The 20,421-nt window shown below is 41.4% G+C and overlaps 1 protein-coding gene across 1 annotated transcript in view; it reads left to right on the top strand.

Moving 5' to 3' along the window:
* Positions 1 to 20,421, top strand: part of neurl1aa (neuralized E3 ubiquitin protein ligase 1Aa) — a 48,883-nt gene that overhangs the window by 11,260 nt on the left and 17,202 nt on the right. Inside the window, exons 2-3 of the mRNA XM_034893788.1 lie at positions 3,285 to 3,535; positions 5,342 to 5,663. Of these exons, the coding sequence (XP_034749679.1) occupies positions 3,285 to 3,535; positions 5,342 to 5,663 (573 nt within the window). The remainder of the gene's footprint in view (positions 1 to 3,284; positions 3,536 to 5,341; positions 5,664 to 20,421) is intronic.

The raw sequence follows: 20,421 nt of genomic DNA, 5'->3' as shown, positions 1-20,421 counted from the left end.
CTATGATGGGTGTTTTTCAATTATAAATTCCCTTGTTCTTTTGAATCTTTTTGAAAAAAATTGTTTTTACTCATGTTCAATAAACCTAATTTATATGACACAATTTCTTAAATTCTTCTAATTTAAAAAAGGCAGATAATGAATTATTTTGACCAATGGTTGAGCTCAGAGGATGACAGTCTGTCGTGTGTACTGTCAGGGCCCTCATACTCTGCTTCTGACTGGCTAGTAGTCCTTACCTAGGTACTGTCAGGGCCCTCATACTCTGCTTCTGACTGGCTAGTAGTCCTTACCTAGGTACTGTCAGGGCCCTCATACTCTGCTTCTGACTGGCTAGTAGTCCTTACCTAGGTACTGGCAGGGCTCACCCTCATACTCTGCTTCTGACTGGCTAGTAGTCCTTACCTAGGTACTGTCAGGGCCCTCATACTCTGCTTCTGACTGGCTAGTAGTCCTTACCTAGGCACTGTCAGGGCCCTCATACTCTGCTTCTGACTGGCTAGTAGTCCTTACCTAGGCACTGTCAGGGGCCTCATACTCTGCTTCTGATTGGCTAGTATTCCTTACCTAGGTACTGTCAGGGCCCTCATACTCTGCTTGTGACTGGCTAGTAGTCCTTACCTAGGTACTGTCAGGGCCCTCATACTCTGCTTCTGACTGGCTAGTAGTCCTTACCTAGGCACTGTCAGGGGCATCATACTCTGCTTCTGACTGGCTAGTAGTCCTTACCTAGGTACTGAGCATGTGCGACTCCCAACAAAGATGGAACAGAAGTAAGATGTCTTACTCTGCAGCTAAAACCAGAGAGCTCAACACACAGGGTGAAAAGAGGAGCTGCAGAAATGTGCAGTACAACAAACATGTTTTTTTTTTTTTTTTTTATGAAACCATGTAACCTATTCTGGTAGAACCTCTAAATACAATTATGATCCTGATTCTAGGGGGTTGCTAGATTATTTCTGTTTTATTTTTTATTTTAAATAAAAACATAATTTAGACTGGAGAATGTTTTTTTACATTATCACCTGTACAATGAAATAGGCAGTATTGGAAGCATTTCCAATACTGGTATTTTAGAAGAACTCTATCTTTTATATCGATGTTTTCCTATTCCTCTGGTGTTGAGGTCTCGAGTTTGATTGGAGAAAAAAAAAAAGTGAAGTAACTGATACATCAGGGTAAACATCGGGTTTTGCTGATGTTTATGCTGATGTGTCATTTTCTTCCATTTGAAGACTTTGGGTTTCTTTCTAGCCAGATCATACAGGGAGAAAATAATCAAATAAGAGACTGACAATTTCTCCACTGACAGTAGCTTGATTTGTCCATAATGCAACACTGGGAACGCTGGGAGACAGGAACGGGACTCTCAACAAGCCCAGTTGCTACGGACTGGTTGTAATAACCTGCCGGATTTAAAATATGCAGGTGAGAAATGTGGATTGCCCAACAAGTTGAGAGAAAGGGGGCACGACGTAAATGACCACAAAATACTGGAATGTTCAAAACACAAATACTGAAACGTCTGGAAATCATTTCATATCCCAAAATGAAGATGTATAAAATTTTTGAACTATTTTAGCATTCTCTGTCGCAGCCAAAAGCTTCAGCTCACTTTCAGAATACTAATTTAGCTATTTTAATTTGGCAGTTTCCAGCTCTGGAATATCTGTGAAATTGCTCCAGCACACAGATTTTCTAGAAGCTCCTTAGTTGGTGTGGTCAAACCCGCTCATCCAGACTCCTTTCAGACACATTTACTGGCCATGCAGCTCATTATCAAGTCAGGGGAGCCAATGCAAGACTGATTTTCACAGATTTTTGCCCAATATCAGGTCTTCATTGGTCTTGCATTGTCAGATTTGCATTGTCTGTCTTGTTGCACCATCCAAAATGTTTTCAAAATTTGCAGTTTTACATATTCAGTTTACTGTCACAGAGAACTAAAGAAACTAGACAATATTCACTTTTAAGAAGCTGGAATTAGAGAATTGCTACTATATTCATTAAAGGTCCCATGGCATGAAAATGTCACTTTTATGAGTTGTTTTTTCACATGAATATGCGTTCCCCCAGCCTGCCTATGGCCCCCCAGTGGCTAGAAATGGTGATAGGTGTAAACCGAGCCCTGGGTATCCTGCTCTGCCTTTGAGAAAATTAAAGCTCAGATGGGCCGATCTGGAGTCTTGCCTCTTATGACCTCATAAGGGGCAAGGATACCCCCCCTTTTCTGCTTTGTCCGCCATGAGAATCCCCCCCCGCCCCCCCACGAGAGAGAGACATGGCTTTCAAACAAGCAAAGTGGCAGTTGGGCAAGGCCACACCCCCAGCCTATACTAACGTCTATATAAAAGAGGGTGCGATACAGTATTAGGGGACCACTAAGGTCTATATAAAAGAGACATCAAATACAGTACTAGGGGACCAATAAGGTCTATATAAAAGAGACTTCAGATACAGTATTAGGGGACCACTAAGGTCTATATAAAGAGACTTCAGATACAGTATTAGGGACCACTAAGGTCTATATAAAGAGACTTCAGATACAGTATTAGGGACCACTAAGGCGTGTAAGCACCATGTCATGTGACCTTTAAAAAATAAAAATCACTTAAACCAATCTCTTGTTATTGTGTCTGTGCTCGAACCACGTGGTTTATTTTGATGCTTCTAAATAGTTGTGGTGAAGTGTTTGTGGCATACTTTTGTTCTTTTTTATCTTTTGTAAACTATTTTTGTACCCTAGAGTTGGAAAGGTGCTATAGAAATAAAACGTTACTTACTTACCTAATATGTATGTGGCATGTAATATGTTGAAACTCCATTATGCTGCCAGCCAATGCATGGCTTTTGCCTAAGACTTGACAGATGCTCACAGTCAACATGGACCACCTAATCCCAACTGGCTGTCGGTCTAGGAGTAGTTCACTATGTGACTTACTGAGGAGCACAATGTTCTGTCTTGTACACGTGTTGCAATCTAGACCTGCATCGACATTTGCTTTTCATCCTGCAGGGCCCAAATGTTATTATGCCTGATTAGTTTATTACTCCCTTGCTCACAAATAATCAACATAATCAAAAAGAACCCCAAAACAAGGATTCTGAAATCTTAGATTATGTGGTAATAATTGTGATGCAGAGTTTTTTATTACATTTCAAACAGAAGCATCAGACTCTTATTACATTACTAACTCTAGGCTCCTGCTCCTAATCAGTTTTTTTCACAGTAAAGCTCAATTCTCTCTGTGATCTGGTCTCCTTTTTGCCTCTCTATGCCTCAGATTCCCTTGGTGGTCCTTTCCCGTCCACGTCCCACCGATGCCACCACAAACCCAAGAGGTGCCTGCCTATCCAGTGTGGCAGCGTTGGCGGGCCCCTTCACATCAGCCCACTCCTCTTCCATCCAAGCGCCAAGGGATCCCAAATCGTCATGGACGTAGTCCAGAGGACAGTCAAGAGGCAGGCCAGCTTCTGCAACGCCATCACCTTCAGCAACAGGCCCCTAGCGCTGTATGAGCAAGTCCGCCTCAAGGTATTTCATGTCCGAATGGAGCACTCCTAAAAAGTCTACGGAGCTTTTAAACTGTCAAAACTGCTTTTATCTAAGTTTGAGTTCCTCAATGAAGTCCAGAAGAATAAACAAAAAAAATGTCCTATAAAAGACACAGAAGTATTTCACTATAACAAAGAAAAGTACTTTTCGGGTCCTACTCGCTGTCTGCATATGAATGAAAACCACGTATACAGATCTATTTTACAGATTTCCTGGAGACGTCCTTTAATTTGTCATATTAGAGGAGGTTGTCTGGGATTTTAATCCTGTGTGAATCTACCATGTTTGCAAGTAGTCGGAAAAAAATTCCTCTGCAAATGACCGACCATATTTCCCCAAACACAGAGGTTGTGTGATAATATTTAGTAGTCCGGTATGAATCGGCATCTCAGGGATTCGGGGTTGTATCGGCCGCGTTGCCAGTTATAAACGAACGTTTTGACGGATCATTGACATCATATGTGTGGGACTGTCACGATTGGCGACTGGAGAGAGGCTTTTAAATGCACAAGGTGTGTATTTATTAACAAAACGGCATCAAAACATACTCCAAACCAAAATACAAAAGATAATAAACTGAGGCAAAATAACAGCAAACAAAACGGCAACGTCAAAGCAAGCTGCCAAGCCCCCTGTCACTCCCCGATGTGAGTCGCGTGCAGATGTAAACGGTTTATGGCCTAACATGTCAGAAATTAGTGAAATCCATAAAATCATACATTTTTCTCATTACAAACATTAACAGAAGATGGAATTCATTTCAGAAACGTAGCTATCTAGGGCCATTTTCACTGTATTGACATTCCAGATGGCTCTCGTTAGCATCTTGGAGGCTACTTGTCTACTCAAGCTACTCTGACTAGACTCACATTGGGCAGTGACACCCCTCCTTTCTACTCTCAGCCTCCTCTAATTGGACCATACCACCTGCTGATTAAAGGTTGAGCTAACTTGAGCAAGCAACATTACCACCTAGTTTCTCAAAACATCAATACAATTGGATAGATCAGAAACAGCCAACATTACTATTTATACATATATATGGACCTTCTACAATGGGCACCCTAAATATTATAAAAATGTAACTGCTCTACACTTTCAGATTGCCCCAGTCCCTCCCCACGAAGGACCTAATGAGGCAAACCTGCATGTATTAATGCATGTAATAACCCGATTAAGCTTGTGAGCAGCTGAACTAACCCACCCCTCCCCCACATCTCAGGCAGAACCATAGCAAAACACTATGAACCCATAACACCTACTGAAATTTTTTCTATTTTTGTTATTGCCACTCTTCATTCTAACCCCAACCAGCCCGTCAGACACCGCCTACCAAGAGCCTGGGTCAGACCGAGGTTTCTGCCTAAAAGGAAGTTTTTCCTCGCCACTGTCGCACTGTTGCTTGCTCTGGAGGAAACTACTAGAACTGTTGGGTCCTTGTAAATTCTGGAGTGTGGTCTATCTGTATAGTGTCTTGAGATAACTCTTGTTATGAATTGATACTATAAATAAAATTGAATTGAATTGAACAGGCCTATGTCAAATAAGACATTGGGGGTAGATGGGGTGGTAATTTCTAAATGACAACAGCAAGGCCCCCTGGTCATTTTTGTCCTGTTTGAATAGCGCTTATGACGTTAGGCTTATAAAGGAGTAGTTAAGAGTTGGGGGTGATCTACAGTCACATGTCAAATGGCAGTTTGCACTATTTCCATCAAATTCCTAGGAAATAATTCATATTTCTAAATAAAACCAATCAAGCACATTTGGTTCTCTTCTCCCCAGATTACTAAAAAGCAGTGTTGCTGGAGCGGGGCTCTACGTCTGGGCTTCACTGCCAAAGACCCCTCCAGGATAAACCCTGACAGCCTGCCCAAGTACGCCTGCCCCGACCTGGTGTCCCAGAGCGGCTTCTGGGCCAAGGCCCTGCCTGAGGAGTTTGCCAACGAGGGCAGCGTTATCGCCTTCTGGGTTGACAAGAAAGGCCGAGTCTTCTACCGCATTAACGAGTCCAGTCCCATGCTGTTCTTCAGTGGAGTTCGCACGGCCGAGCCCCTCTGGGCCCTTATTGATGTCTACGGTCTGACCCGTGGTGTGCAACTGCTAGGTAAGAAGAATAAAACGCAGAGCGGAATTACCAACCGGGCTAAACTGCCCCGGGAACCCAGACCCTTGGGGGCCCTAAACATAAATGAGTTTATTTAACTTTTAATTAACTGAGTAAAATAAACCAAAATTGGAAAGGGGTTTAACAGAATAGTATATACAACAGGATATACAAAAAGAATATGCTAAGGTTGTGTTCTGGACTATTTTCTTGACAACCATTACAGGTTAACTCTATCACTATCTCCATCAGCAACTTTCCCCTCTGTTGACTTGTGTGAGTCTGTGGATAAAGGTCTAGATAAAAGAGACTTCAGGCACTGTATTAGAGGACCACTAAGGTTTATATGAAAGAGACTTCAGACACTGTATTAGGGGAACACTAAGGTTTATATAAAAGAGACTTCACACTGTATTAGAGGACCACTAAGTCCTATATAAAAGAGACTTCAGATCCAGTATTAGGGGACCACTAAGGTCTAGATAAAAGAGACTTCACACTGTATTAGAGGACCACTAAGGCCTATATAAAAGAGACTTCAGATCCAGTATTAGGGGACGACTAAGGCCTATATAAAAGAGACTTCAGATCCAGTATGAGGGGACCACTGAGATCTATATAAAAGAGACTTCAGATGCAGTCTTAGGGGACCACTAAGGTCTATATAAAAGAGACTTCAGATACAGTATTAGGGACCACTAAGGTCTATATAAAGAGACTTCAGATACAGTATTAGGGGACCACTAAGGTCTATATAAAAGAGACTTCAGATGCAGTCTTAGGGGACCACTAAGGTCTATACAAAAGATACTTCAGATACAATATTAGGGACCACTAAGGTCTATATAAAAGAGACACTTTATTTGCACTCATGCTGCTTTCGGTATTCTTCTAAAATACAACAAAATGCTTGTGGAATTGAAAACAAAAAAGGAAATCATATCTTGCATTGTTTTATTAACGAATTGAATTGAACACAAAAGGCAGCACTAAAAGCAATTTTTTCTGCTGATATTTTCTTTCAACTATCTAAGTATGTTATCGCAGATAAGATACTTGCAAATTGCAAAATTTAAAAGGACAATGAAGATACAGTTTTCAACACCACTGCTGGACAGTAGAGACTCCAGTTGTGTTGAATCCTATTCACCGAATGAGTGTATGAGCCAGAAGAAATCAGAGACAACATTCTTTCAGTAGACACAGTTTGAAAACCTGACTCAAGGGTTCGGCCCCCAGTCCATAAGCAGATCCGTAGTAGAGGAGCCGGTTTAGCATTGAGCTGAACAGACAACTGTACCACTCACTGATTCCATACTGCAGAGCACTGGAATATAGATTAGAAAAACATACCAGGATCTGTTTCTTTGCTCCAAATGACCTTAGTCTCCAAAAAAGGAAATGTTGTTCCACTTGCTACAGATATAATTTATATAAATGTATCAAATGTACTATGATAGAGCATAATACCCATAGATGGCTAACATATTTATAGGAAGAAACCGCTTCAATCTGTGTGTTATGGACCGTAACAGGTGGAACATAAGAGTTCATTGGGGGACTAAAACAAATTATTGTCTTCTATGGATAATTAATAATGAACCACTCCATTAATCTCTCCGTGCATTACTGATGGATACACAGATCATCTTCAGTGTCTAAAAAAAGACAAAGGTTTCAAATGATCGAGTACCCTGAGCTCAGAATCCACTATTGATGCCCAACAGTAGTGAAAGCTGTAGTAACATTCAGTTATAAGCTCTTCTGTGTTATTTGTCTCTGCTAAACCACTCGTAAACTCTCTCTCTCTTTCTCTCGTGCACCTTCACAGTGAAACTGCTATTCTTTTTTTCAGTTAGGGGGGGCTTCTTTAATGCAGTCAAGTTAAAGTGTTCATTTCTGCAGGCGACTAAGCAGGTTTTCTTCTGAGAGGTTAACCTTCCTGTTTTTGTGTACAGTAAAGCTTTCCATGAAGCAATTGGCTATCTATAACTTACCAATATCTGGCCCTCATGTTTACACAAAAGCAGAGAGGTATAGGGGAAGGGGGGGTATTATCAAGGAATGCTGGGGGGCTTAGCGTGCATATCCCAAAGGCAGAGCCCAGGATAGTATGGGCGATGCTTTGATGTTAGAGAATGTATAGACATTTCTTTTCCCTGGCGATTGTCATCCCCTCGGCTGCTGCTGTAAAAATAGATCACTTTTCCCATAGATAGCCCTTTTGATTGGATTTGTATACTGTGTGTACTTTGTATGCATATCTTCAGGGTCATCAGCATATTATCACGATATTTTCCGTGGCAGCACTGTATTTATTATACACAGAAGCCAAGCATCTCTTCTAATTGAAATTGCATATTAGAATTTAACTTTTTGGAACTAGAATGATAAAAGCAACTTTATTTTTTTTAGTCCACTAGATGGTGCAGTTGGTTTTTTGGGCTGTGATGTCATTAGACATTCGTGATGTCAGTCGGCGTGCATGAGGGAATCCATGAAGTTCCAATTCAGAGATTTCTTACGGTTTTCATGTCTATTTCTTCCCTCTTTCTTTCTTAACTATGGTTACCTGGTCCTCAGATCTCTGCTGGGTAAATCCAGACAGCTAGCTAGACTATCTGTCAAATCAGACGTTTCTGTTGCCGAACTAAAACTACTTTAGAACGTACACACACAACAAGAGGACAACCGAGTAAATTATCTGTTTAGATGAAAACGGTTTTCCTTTTGGGATTTAATTTGATGTTGGAAAAAAGTAATATATTTCCATACATTGCAGAATATAAGGTTTAAAATTACAATTATATTGTATTTTGGGCCTCTTGTGATTCCCACCCCTAATAAAAGCAACACAGATGGTTCATCTTCTTTTATATTTGGGACATTTTTAGGCCTTCATTCTATAGGACCGCCAAATTCAAACAAGGGGAGATAGATGGGGAATGACATGCAGCAAAGGCCCACTGGTTGGAGTAAAACCCACGACGGCTGCACAGAGGTAAACCTGTTTACATGGGCGCGCGCTACTAGGTGAGCTACCCATGCGCTCTTATGATTCATAATTTAACGTCCTGTTGCCATATTTAAGTCTGTTGTAATACATTACTGAGTGCGGATACAACAAAAAAACATCATATAATATTATAGGATATGCAGAAAACGATTCCAATATAAAATAGCAGGGGCCCGCTAGTCGAGCTTACCATCTGATTGCCATTTCCGTAATGCATCTTTCAGAGAGATGTCTGACCCCGATGAAACACTGCTCCAAGCACAAGCTCAGTCAAAAGCCGGACTTCTGGTTAGCAATACTTAAGTCATTTCTACTGTCTTTTTACAGTCAGGCCATATGCAGGGCTGCCTACAGAGTAGTGCTCATGTTCCTCAGGGGGCCAGCTGACTGACATCTGCCCCCACAAACAGGGGCCTGTTCAGAGGGGTGGAACACTACTGAAGGTCGACATAGAAATGCATCAGCCAGACTAGACACGACCCATTGTGAAGCTGAATGGCCAATTGTGTTTGCTCTGTGCATCATGTTTCTGTGCGCAACGCTTCATGAACCTCTCCCTATCCTTGGATAAGCCCTTGGACTTCCACATCTGAGGCCTTTCCCTTGCTTTCACTCCTTATTTTATCTGGCATTTGAGGAGCAGTTTTTTTTGTTATCAGTCTCACATTCTCAAGTAATCCCACAGCTTGGGAAGTGGTAAAGATGCAGCATTTTCTTTATTATTTGCAATTGCTTCTAATCTTCCAATACCTAAGTAGACATCTTGGAACACATTTAGCTGCTGGAAAAATGATTTGTTACATTTGTAGATGTTTCAGGACTGGATCTTTTAAACCCCATTTTACTTACACGTAGATCTTTTATCACACCTTCAATCAAAATCCTCAGTTCTCTCCCCAGCGAACACCTCCATTCTTTGCTGATGTGATGACCACATTTCCCCTGTAGGATCAATAACATTTATGTTCTCTCCATTTCAGCGGTTCTCAGTGGTGAGTAATATTCTCCATTGTGCCTCCTTGGAAATACTATAATCCTTGCTACATAAAGATTGAATTAAACTCTGTGGTGGATCAAGTCTCTAGCTCAAAAGATTATGTACAGCATGTGTGAGTCGGCCTTTCTTAATGTAAATTAGTAGGGGGCCCTCTGGTTGTATCTTTAGTGTCTCCATTCAGCACACAAACATGTACACTTCACCTTCAAAAGCAGCTCCACTTCCTATTGCCTACATAAATGAATCCACAGGTCTTCCTATCGCTTGATCAGGGTTTTGACCTGGTTTAAAAAAAAGTCAAAAATTTCAATATCAAAAAATTTCTAGTAGTGTGCATTATGTTTTTAATTTTCCTGCGTCCGTGTAACGCTACCGCTAATGCTTATTAAAGCGCTCAGCGCGTTACAATAGTGCAAAAAAACGGAACTCACCCCCTCTCTCTAGCCTCCGCCGGGCAGATGCACAGGTGTAAAAATAGACTGATTATTGTCTGACCAACCCCCATGGCGTCCTATGTTACGTAATAGGTGACAACTATAAACCATAAGCAGAGGCAGGCGGAAAACACAACACTGTGTTGTCACTGTTAATATGCTAAATAGCAGCCTATTTACACATCCAGCAGACTCTGAGCAACGTGACCATTTGTTTGGCGTTGTTTGTGTCCATTACTAACTTGACTTTTAGCTCTGTTTGGTTCTCCACCTTCGTCTTAAAGAAAACATAACGCTCTTTGGGCGATAAAATGCTTCCCGTTCAGCAGTCACTACCTCTGCTGGATATTTAGAACAGTGGGTTTATCTGAGCTTTTTCCCCGAACACAGCTGCCTGCTGTAAGAGTAAGAGTGGACCAAAACAACAAAGTTAAAGATACAAAAAATGCTCTAAAACACTGCAGTCAGGTTTTAATCCTCCGTAATTTTGTCTCTGCAAATGATCTGTAGTACGACGCACATAGGCATTTGACCCATTTTAAAATACTAATTAGTGCAGGTGGATTGTGGATTATGTTAGTAATGACCATTTGAAATCAGGTAATCGGTGATGGGCTCCATTGTTAACCGTCTGAGGACAAAAGACCAACCGGCGAGTCCAAGCTTATACTACTTATCTGAACCCAAGACTTTAGAAAACTCATTTCAAGCACCAAAACAATTTTGTTTTCACAAGAGATTTGAATAAAATATGTCTGCATTGGGGCCCAATTAGCTCAATACATTGCTCTGGGCACCACTTTACAGAAAGCCTGTTCTGAACATGTTGATGAAACACACAGGGATCAGAATATATGCAAATAGTCTTAAAAGGAGAATTCAAGAAGCTCTAAAAAGGCCCTTAGACCTCAGAGGGTTAATATTAATACGGTGATTATAGCTGCTTTAATGTTTTAAACTATCTTAGCATGTTTTTAGAGCAACATCTTTGCTCTGTATGTTTCGATGTATCCTCTGGTCAGCAACTGTGGGAAGGTTTACCCCGGGCGACATTTGGAACGGCTTTGATGTAGAAAGATTGGAATAAGAGCAGTATAATGTGATAAATCCAGCCCACAGGATTCAACAGGGGGATACATCATACATGACAGGAACAAGCCTGTGAGCACGATGACAGCAACGCTGTCAGAGTTTCCTCCTCCCACCCTTCAACCTGCTAACCAAGCCGAGACAGGAAAAATACAATGGGGCATCCACAGTGACTGCATAAACACATGCATGTAGGAGAGTGTACACAGTCCGTTTCTATGCTTCTGCCACAAAGAAAAGATGAATAAGAGGAAGATAAGATAAAACTCTGTTGTCTGTTTACACAGAAAAGGTTCCTGCATCGTCTGCTCCAACTATCAACAGATTAGATGGCAGATTAAAGAAAAGACAAAAATCTGTATGGTTACCCAACAAACATGTGACACAACTTTCCGTCACACACACACACACACGTCTCTGCTTAGGTGCCTGAGGTAGCAGGTGATTGACTGCACCTGGCCTTGACTTGGGCAAATACAATATTGCGGCGCTTTGGCAGGATAATCTTTAGACTGAAGCTGTCCCCACAGGCTTGAAATCCAACAAGCCTGAAAAAGTTGTTTAATATATATAGCCGCGTCCCAGCTCCTAAGGTTAGCTGTCACTCTCGTTATGTACACACACATGCACACGCACATGCGCACACGGCAGAACTTTACTTGACATCGGGAAGAAGGCTGATTTACTGAGTAATTCCAGCTGTTTGTGAAGCTAGCAGGACTCAGATTGTATGAGTCAGTCACAGTGGAGCTTTAATCAAGAGGGGCCCTGTGTGGGACTTCCCTGGAGGACGAGAGAATAAAATCTGATTGCATAGCCTCAAGGCTGCTAACACCTTTCAACCAGGCGGATGCAGAGAAGGGGCTTTGCCAATCTCGCTGTCACCTCCAAGTAGCAAGGCAGTTAATTTAGTTCATAGAAAACGTGGTGTCCTGGAAGAGAGGCTATGTCTGCTGGGTGGAAACACTGAAGAGCTTCTGACGTCTGCAGCGTTACGAAAGATTGTCCTCGGGTGATGGATTGAATTACACTGATGCTCTTAACATGTGATAGATTTCCCATTGCATCTTTAGGGAGCGACAATGTTTGCTGTCACTAGAATATTCGCATTGCAGGGTTTTAGGGTTTGTCAATTCACAGTGAACCACATAAACTAAACACACTTGACACGATGATGCTGTGTCCTAACTACTTCACATCAGACACCTAAATAGTGCAAAGATTAAACATCATGGCTATTATCCAACCCTGTGTTTTGTCTGACAAAAACAAACTAACTATTGTAAAACTGAAAGGAAAGTAAAACTAGCAAACACACTCTTAAAATACTTTCAAAACTAATATGAACTAACTAACTAAACTAATGTGAAATCCAAAAGTCAAACTAAAAGGAATTAAAAACTAGACTCTTATAACCTTATGGCAGAAAATTGTCATTTATTTAATTAAATCAACCAGAAAGTATGATGCAGCTTTCTTATAGGTTTGATCTGACACTTAAAGCAGTGTTCTCTTTCTTTGACGTATCTCTGTATATATGATGTAACAACCTCCTCCTCTCTGTCAAGCATGCCTTCATTTTGCAGGATAAATCAGCGTTAATTGTAGGAATGTGCTTTTGTGTAAAGACGACAGATGTGGGCTAGGTGAAGGGTAAAACTAACCCTGGAAACTGAAGCGCTTCTGCGAGAGTAACACAATGTGCGAAGGCTTGATGGATGAAGGCGCGGCAGGAGCCGACTCTTTGTCTTTCCCGAGACGTGTCTGAAAAGAGCTAGCTTATCTCTGACAGCGTCGGCTCGCGAGGCAGGGTCGCCCTGTTTGAACCTCTCACAACATGTCAGTGTTGGCAAGGCATAAGGGAAGAATGCCATCGCTGATAGACGTGACATCCGCCATGAGTTCTCATGTAGCTTATCAGCTGGTCTGGTCCAAGAGCAGCTTCCAACTGCATGTGTTCAGAGGTTTCCCCTTACTGGTGTTACAAGTGTAGGAAATGGTGACCAGGTCCACTGCTATGAAGTGGCAAATGTGCATCGTTAATTTCCGTCCACTAAAAGTGCTGTTTTTGTGACTGACATGCTGAGATTGTAACTCTTGATTTGTTGTCTGACAACTTTATAGAAAGGATCTTAACAGAGAGAGATGTTTTGGGTAAAGAGTAAGATCCTGTTTGTTAAACATCTCCGATTGCCATTGCCAATATTAAATAATCACCAATTGTAGCATGTTTAGAGCCAGCATAGTTCCACATGTACATGGGTAAACTAAGGGTTTATTTCAACCAGACCAGAGTGGGGCTTGTTAAAAGAGTGAAAAGAAGAACCAAGACTGATTTTGATAGTTTTACATAGTTTCTGTCGACTTTGAATCAGAAATACTTTATTGATCCCCGAGGGGAAACTCTGTCTTGCAGTTGCACAAATAGTAAAATATAGTATGGTAAAAAAGAGTGGAAATATAAATAAAGAAATATAAAGAGTGTGGATATGTAGGGTATATGTATGACTTCCTGTCGCGCTCTCAGATGCATTTTGGGAGAATGAGTCTATCACTGAAAGTGCTCCTGTGATTTAGCAGCAAGCCATGGAGTGGGTACAAGACATTGTCCAAGATGGCATGTAGTTTGGACAGCGTCCTCCTCTCTGACACCACCAACAGAGAGTAGCTCCACCCCCAAAATGTCACTGGCCTCGCGGATCAGTTTATTGAGCCTGTTGGCGTCCCCTACCCTCAACCTGCTGCCCCAGCATGCAACTGCAAACAGGATAGCACTGGCCACCACAGACTCATAAAACATCCTCAGCATGGTCCTGCAGATGTTGAAGGACCTCAGCCTCCTCAGAAAATAGAGACGGCTTTGGCCCTTCCTGTAGAGGTCATGAGTGTTCTTGGCCCAGTCCAGTGTATTGTCCAAGTGCACTCCCAGGTATTTGTAGTCCTCCGCAATGTCCACACTGACCCCCTGGATGGAAGCAGGGCTCGCTGGTGCCTTGGCTCTCCTTAGATCCACCACCAGCCCCTTGGTCTTTGTCACGTTGAGCTGTAGATGGTTCTGCTCACTCCATGTGACAAAGTCCACCACCACAGCTCTGTCCTCAGGCTCGGCACCCTCGCTAATAATTTGACGGCATAAATTGGAAAGTGCGCAATTGCCCATTAACTTCACATTGTAGGTTGTTTCCCTGCTGCCGACTGCAGACGTCTCACTTAATACTGGACCAATCAGTCACATAAAAACATAGATAAATAGGGTCAAGGTTGTTACCCTTTAACAATAATTAGAATAAGCAGGGTAAAGTCCCTTTACAAACCCTCTCAGGCTTAATTACTATTCATGACATAAACAATAATAACATAGGAAATTTCTATTAAACCAGTTGGGATGGTGTTGGCTCACATTTGGTGCAAAGTAAGTGTATAGAAGTGGGTTGAGAGAACAGAATAGTGTGTGAGTGGATTAGCACAACTTTCATCAGTGATATAATTTGGTCTGCCTTTCCCTTCCCACGTCATTTTCTTTAGCCCACGGCTACACAGAGACTAATTACCATGAAATACTTGCTGAATATCTAAGGACAATTAGAAGAACTTAGCAAGGGACGAGATGAGAGGAATTTTAAACCCGACTCTAATTATGAAAGTCCCAAAGTGTTGAGAAAAACAAACACTTTTTAAATGTTACTGGATTCTAGATTGTTTAATTAAATAATATAGCAGGTTTTCTAAGGATACAATAGAAAGTTTGTTGTTCAGGAAAAGTTTTAGAAAAATTTAAATGGCTCAGAACTTCTCAAATACTTGTGATTTTGCACTTTTTGTAACCGGCTGTGCTTTGGCTCTCTCCGTCCTTTGCTCTGGCTCCACTCCTAGGACTCCACTAACATGAAGTCATCTGGAATGACAGAAGTCTATTAAGAACGTTTGTTGTGTTATCCAGCTCAGAGAGAGAGGCAGACCAGGGCTCCCATACTTCTGGGAGAAACCGATTGCTTTCAGTGAATTGGTGATTTGATTATTGGCGCTCTTGACTGGCACTGGTGTTTGACTTGGCAGGCCTCAGCCTCCCAGTTAATAGCAGTACTTACCAAATCCTGATGCTCCACACACACCCTCCAATGAAAACACACAAAGCAGAAAATATAGTGTAAATCTGACCTTTTTTTGTACTCATTTAGGGAACGTTGTTTAGTGTTGTAAGGACTTCTATGCATCAAGCAAAGCAACGTTGTGTTTCTTGGCTGAAAGGTTGCTACATTTAATGTGTGATGGATGTTGGTCCGAGAGCTCAAAAGGCCAAGAAGAATAAACTGGATTTGTATGATTTGGCATTCAGAATTTGAAATGTACCTTGGCTGGATACTCCAGTTCACTAAATTCCTCGTCCAAGAAACCGATCAGAAGACATGAGGGAAATAATTCCATTTAGAACGTTATCATTACGGAGAGATCCAACAGATAACTTTGTATCGGAGGTAAACTAGAGGTAACTTGTCCAGATTGATGTAGAGTTTCCTGTTTTCGCTCAACTCTGTCTCTCCCGTGCTCAAATGAAGTAATTTTACTGATAGTTCTCAGTGTGATGTTCAGTGAAGATCCTCTGAAACATCCAGCTGTTGAATCACTTGCCCTCTGAAGGAGGCACCGTGGCTCCTTCTGGAGCTTAGCACCACCCAAGACAACTGTGACTGGTTTACAGAAATGTTAATAAACCAGAGCATGTTTGTCTCCCATCCAGGAACGCTGTGTGGACTAGCCAGACCCTCCTCCACAGCACTGTGGAGAAAGAACTGGCAGTGTGAGACTAGAGCATAAGGGACTTCAACTCCAATAGCAAAGTCATCTTGTAAAGTCATCAACTGTAAAATAATGCAAAATCCATTTGATTTCTGTTACAAATTGTTAACAGAGGCTCAACTTGCAGCCACGGTGGAGCGAGCTAGAGAGGGAGCGCCTAGGACAATGCCATGACTCAGTGAAATAAAACGTGTTTTTGCCAATTCAACACTAGAAATGTAACTGTAACAAGCATCTCACCATCATTAATGTTACCCACATTTATATTTAGATGAAACAAATTGTATATTCAACTACAAAAAAGCTTTGAAATCGGAACTTAGGACGGAAGTAGAAAAAGACGTTGCTATGGAGATGATACACCATCTCGTCTTTTCTAATTGGCAGGTTTTACAATGCTGCAGACTGACGTAGTTTCAAGTTTACACTTGTGAGTCGTTGTGAGTCTTTGGTCTGAACTGGGCTTTAGGATTCACTGTGCCACATGTACTGTATGTTTAACATTAAAACATGATTTATAAAATCATGCCAGCAATTATTTTTAATAGCTTAGTATTTTATGCACAAAAAATGTATCTATAAAGGCTTCAGGCCACCGCACATGTTATTGTAGGTCCAGTTTAATATGCAACTTCATTTTATATAATATTTATAGAAGGGGGGCGCTGCTCTGTTTCTCTTTCAGGTAAGGGGTCCTTGAATTAAAAAACTTAAAAGACCCCTGCTTTATGACATTGCCATAGCCTCTGAGAAATTGGTATTCTTTCACTACATAATTTCACGTTTCATAATCAATTAATCAAGAAACCAGAAATTCAAATTTTTTATTGATGTATTCATTAGTTGCAGGCCTAAACAGGATGATATATCTCAACTCTTGTTTAGAACCTGCCTGATATGGCTGGTGTACCAAATCTCAGCAATTACATTAGTGTGCGGAATGCTAATGTTACTCATAGAAAAGATTGCCATAGGCATGAAAGTGAAACCCAAGTTAACATGTCTGAGATTATATTTTAAAATAATAATAATTGGGGTTTCTGCCTCTGAGGCAGCACAACAAGCTGTTAATACAACATTGACATACATTATACTGAACTTTGAAGTAGATATGGCTAATGTGTTTGCAACTAGTTGCCTATTTCCACATCAGTTAAAGAGCAACATTAGCATTCATTTGTCTTCGGTTGTTTAGCCACCTTACAGATGTAAGTACAATATTTACTCTCTCCTTTTAGCCCTGGTTTAATCTCCACCGGCTCCTGAGAGGAATATTTGGCTCTCTAACTGATGAATGCTCCACGGTGTTTACCGTCTGTCTGTCTGTCTGTCTGTCCTTTGGGGGTCTGTTCTAGTGCACTGTGGATTTATCCGAGCTTATCTCTGAGAGCGGTGGGACTAAACCAAAACCGTAAAAATGTGGGCCTTAAAACCAAAACAATGGACTGAAAGCTGCAAAAGGCTCCAAATTGAGTGACAGTTCTCTGTGGTTGTCACAGCAACAGCTTTCATATTACCCGCTAGGGATGGATATCTCCAATGATTGTCCCGAATTGTTTTGACTTCAATTCACAAGATCCCAATTTGATTATATTTCCTTTGTAACGGAACTTTCCCTAGTCTCATTGATATTGATCAATAAGATTTGGGAATCTTCCGTTACAATACCAATATAAACATACATAATAATTTGAAATAGTTACACAAATACAATGAAGAACTTTTTACTTAACTTTATTAATGTGTCATTGACATTGAATCTACAGCCAACAGTCAACACCATAGAGTAGACTACAGCCAGTGAGCAGAGTGACTATGTTGAGGAACATTCTTGTAAAACCAACTATACCATGTTAATTACCCTATACAGATGCTGGCTTTAGAACTTTGCGCCGATAACAATCTGGATGGTCCTATTCCTTGTTGGCATGCAGGACATGGGGTCCGTGATTTCCATAAACCATTTGAAACGGGGACTTTTCCACTTTGCATCAGTTTATCTCAGTTGAGCTCAGGCCAGAGAAGCCAGCAGCGTTTCTGGGTGTGGTTGATATGTGGCTTTGCATGGCTTTCACTTGTAGATGTAGCGATAAACTGTGTAAACTGACAATGGTTATGTGAAGTGTTCCTGAGCCCACTTACATAATGATGTCGTTTTTAATGCAGTGCCTGAGGGATCTAAGGTCACAGACATTCAGTGTTGGTTATTCGGTTTTTGTCCCTGTTGGCAACACTCTTGATTTATTTGTTTTTGTTCAAAGGACTTTAAGATTCATATCTTCGGAATTCTCATACATTTTACTTATCAGAACTTTAATATACTTTGATGTTCTTCTGTTCACTGATATTATTTTAGTTTTGTTACGCGTTTCTGGATTTTATAAAAATATATATCGGCCAATAAATCAAAATATCACATTTTAGCTTCTGTTATACCTAATCATGACCAATTAACCTGTTCACCAGACTTTACCAGTCTTTTTTGCACCTGTCACATCTATTTTTGGAAGGTGTTACATTAATTAAAAGATTGATTTCAGATATGTTTTAATTGGGAAAAGGATTATTTTAACCCAGCCCTAGTCATTAGATCCATTGTGACGTTTTCAACAAATATAAATGATAAATGATAAATATAGCCGCAAGCGGCGATTCGCAGGTTCAAAGCTTTTTTCTCAATAGCAACTTCAAAGTAATTTCACACATGTGGTCCAACGTTGTTCTACAACACATCCTGCAAGCGTTGTAACAACTGGACTAACCATGCATTTGGTTTAAAATGCCTCCAACTGACTTGTCAAAAACATTTATTTTTAATTCAGTGTGATATGTAGCTCAGTCCAGCTCACGGCCAAAAGCTGCAAGCTTGATTTGTGTCATTCCACATCCAGTTATTGTGCATTTAAAGCTCCCCCTAGTGGTCGATTTGAATGAAACTTGCAGTGTATGTGTAAGGTCATTATGTAGACATTTCCTGGAAGTTTTGTGTTGATTGGACAAACATTTAGTAATTTATAGACTGATTTGCACTATAACAACTGCAGTTTGTCTGCATTTATAGCGCCCCCTGGTGTTCAATATCAATGAAACTTTCAGGGCGTGGTTCAGGTACTTATGAGGACATATCCTGAGAGATGTGTGGTGATTGGACAATTAATATGTGATTTATAGTAAAATGTGTGTAATGCCACTCACCTATCTTGCGCTAGTAGCGCCCCCTAGTGGCGTATGTATATAAAACCGTCTGGGGATATCTGGGGCACTTATTTGAACACACCCTGTGAGTTTTATGATGACAATGTTCATTTATGTCCAGAGCCACGCACTGTTTGATTGTTCAATAACATGAAAAGTAATTGAGATATAGACATGCTTTATACAACTTGTAATAAGCGTGATCCAGTGATGATTCACTGCCTATTTGGTGGCAAGTGGAGCTACGGTATAGGACGAGATCTGAAAAATGTGCTTGGGCCCTAATAACTAAAGCAGACCACCATAGGGTTGGAACCCTAACAAAGGGGTGGCCGTGCATGTGTGGAGGGTGTCAGTCTTCTCCCAGTAATGCATAATTATCCTCCTATCAGCCTTCCCCTGTGCATGAGCACCGGGATAAAACGGGGAGGGCTTTAATGTAAGAACCTAATGATGGAGGATATTAACGCTAAGGTCCTGGCATGCTGATTGGCAGACACTGGGCGGCACATGCTGAATTCTGCCCATGACCTAAGGGACCGGGCTTTTGTGACTTGCCGGGCATTTTGCCTGGCTCTTTGTCATGGCCATGTGTCGCCCCAGGAGCCGGCTGCTCTTTCCAAAACCCCTGGGTTCAAAGCAGCCCAGGCCGATCACGGACAGGATTGGGCCAACGCCAGGCAACAAAGAACATCCCAAACATCTAGTACAAAGACCCCACTGACTCCATCTCTCTTTTCTACAATCCTCCCCCTTGCTCTCTCTTTGCAGTTTCATACCTCGGCCCCTCACTTGCTTGGTCGGTCAGTTTGCATTTCTAAATCCGGGGGTCGTTCATAGAGCTGTACGCTGCATCTTTCTCCCTCAAAGACCCCGTCTCCCTGACTCTATGTTCTATCTGGGGAGTGCAACATCTCTCTGGATATCCATCTCTAGCCTTCTTATATTCAAACCCTGCCCTTAACACCTCCTCATCTCTGTTTCTTCTACTTTTGTTGATTCTTGTCCTATCTCCTTTTTCATTTCATCTTCCTCGATCCAGCTCTCTATTTTCACCTTTTCTGACATCAGATGAAACCCTCCAGAGACTGTGGATAAAGATAAGCCTTGTGAGATAGAGATTGTGTGCATGAAACACACACACACACACACACACAGATATACACACACACACACACACACACACACACACACAGGCTCAAACCCCTTGCACGTTCCCTGTGCTCAGGC

Source organism: Etheostoma cragini, chromosome 2, assembly GCF_013103735.1.
Source record: "Etheostoma cragini isolate CJK2018 chromosome 2, CSU_Ecrag_1.0, whole genome shotgun sequence".
NCBI classification, from domain to species: Eukaryota; Metazoa; Chordata; class Actinopteri; order Perciformes; family Percidae; genus Etheostoma; species Etheostoma cragini.
Note: the sequence above shows the minus strand (reverse complement) of the source record. Positions and strands in the feature narration are given on the sequence as shown.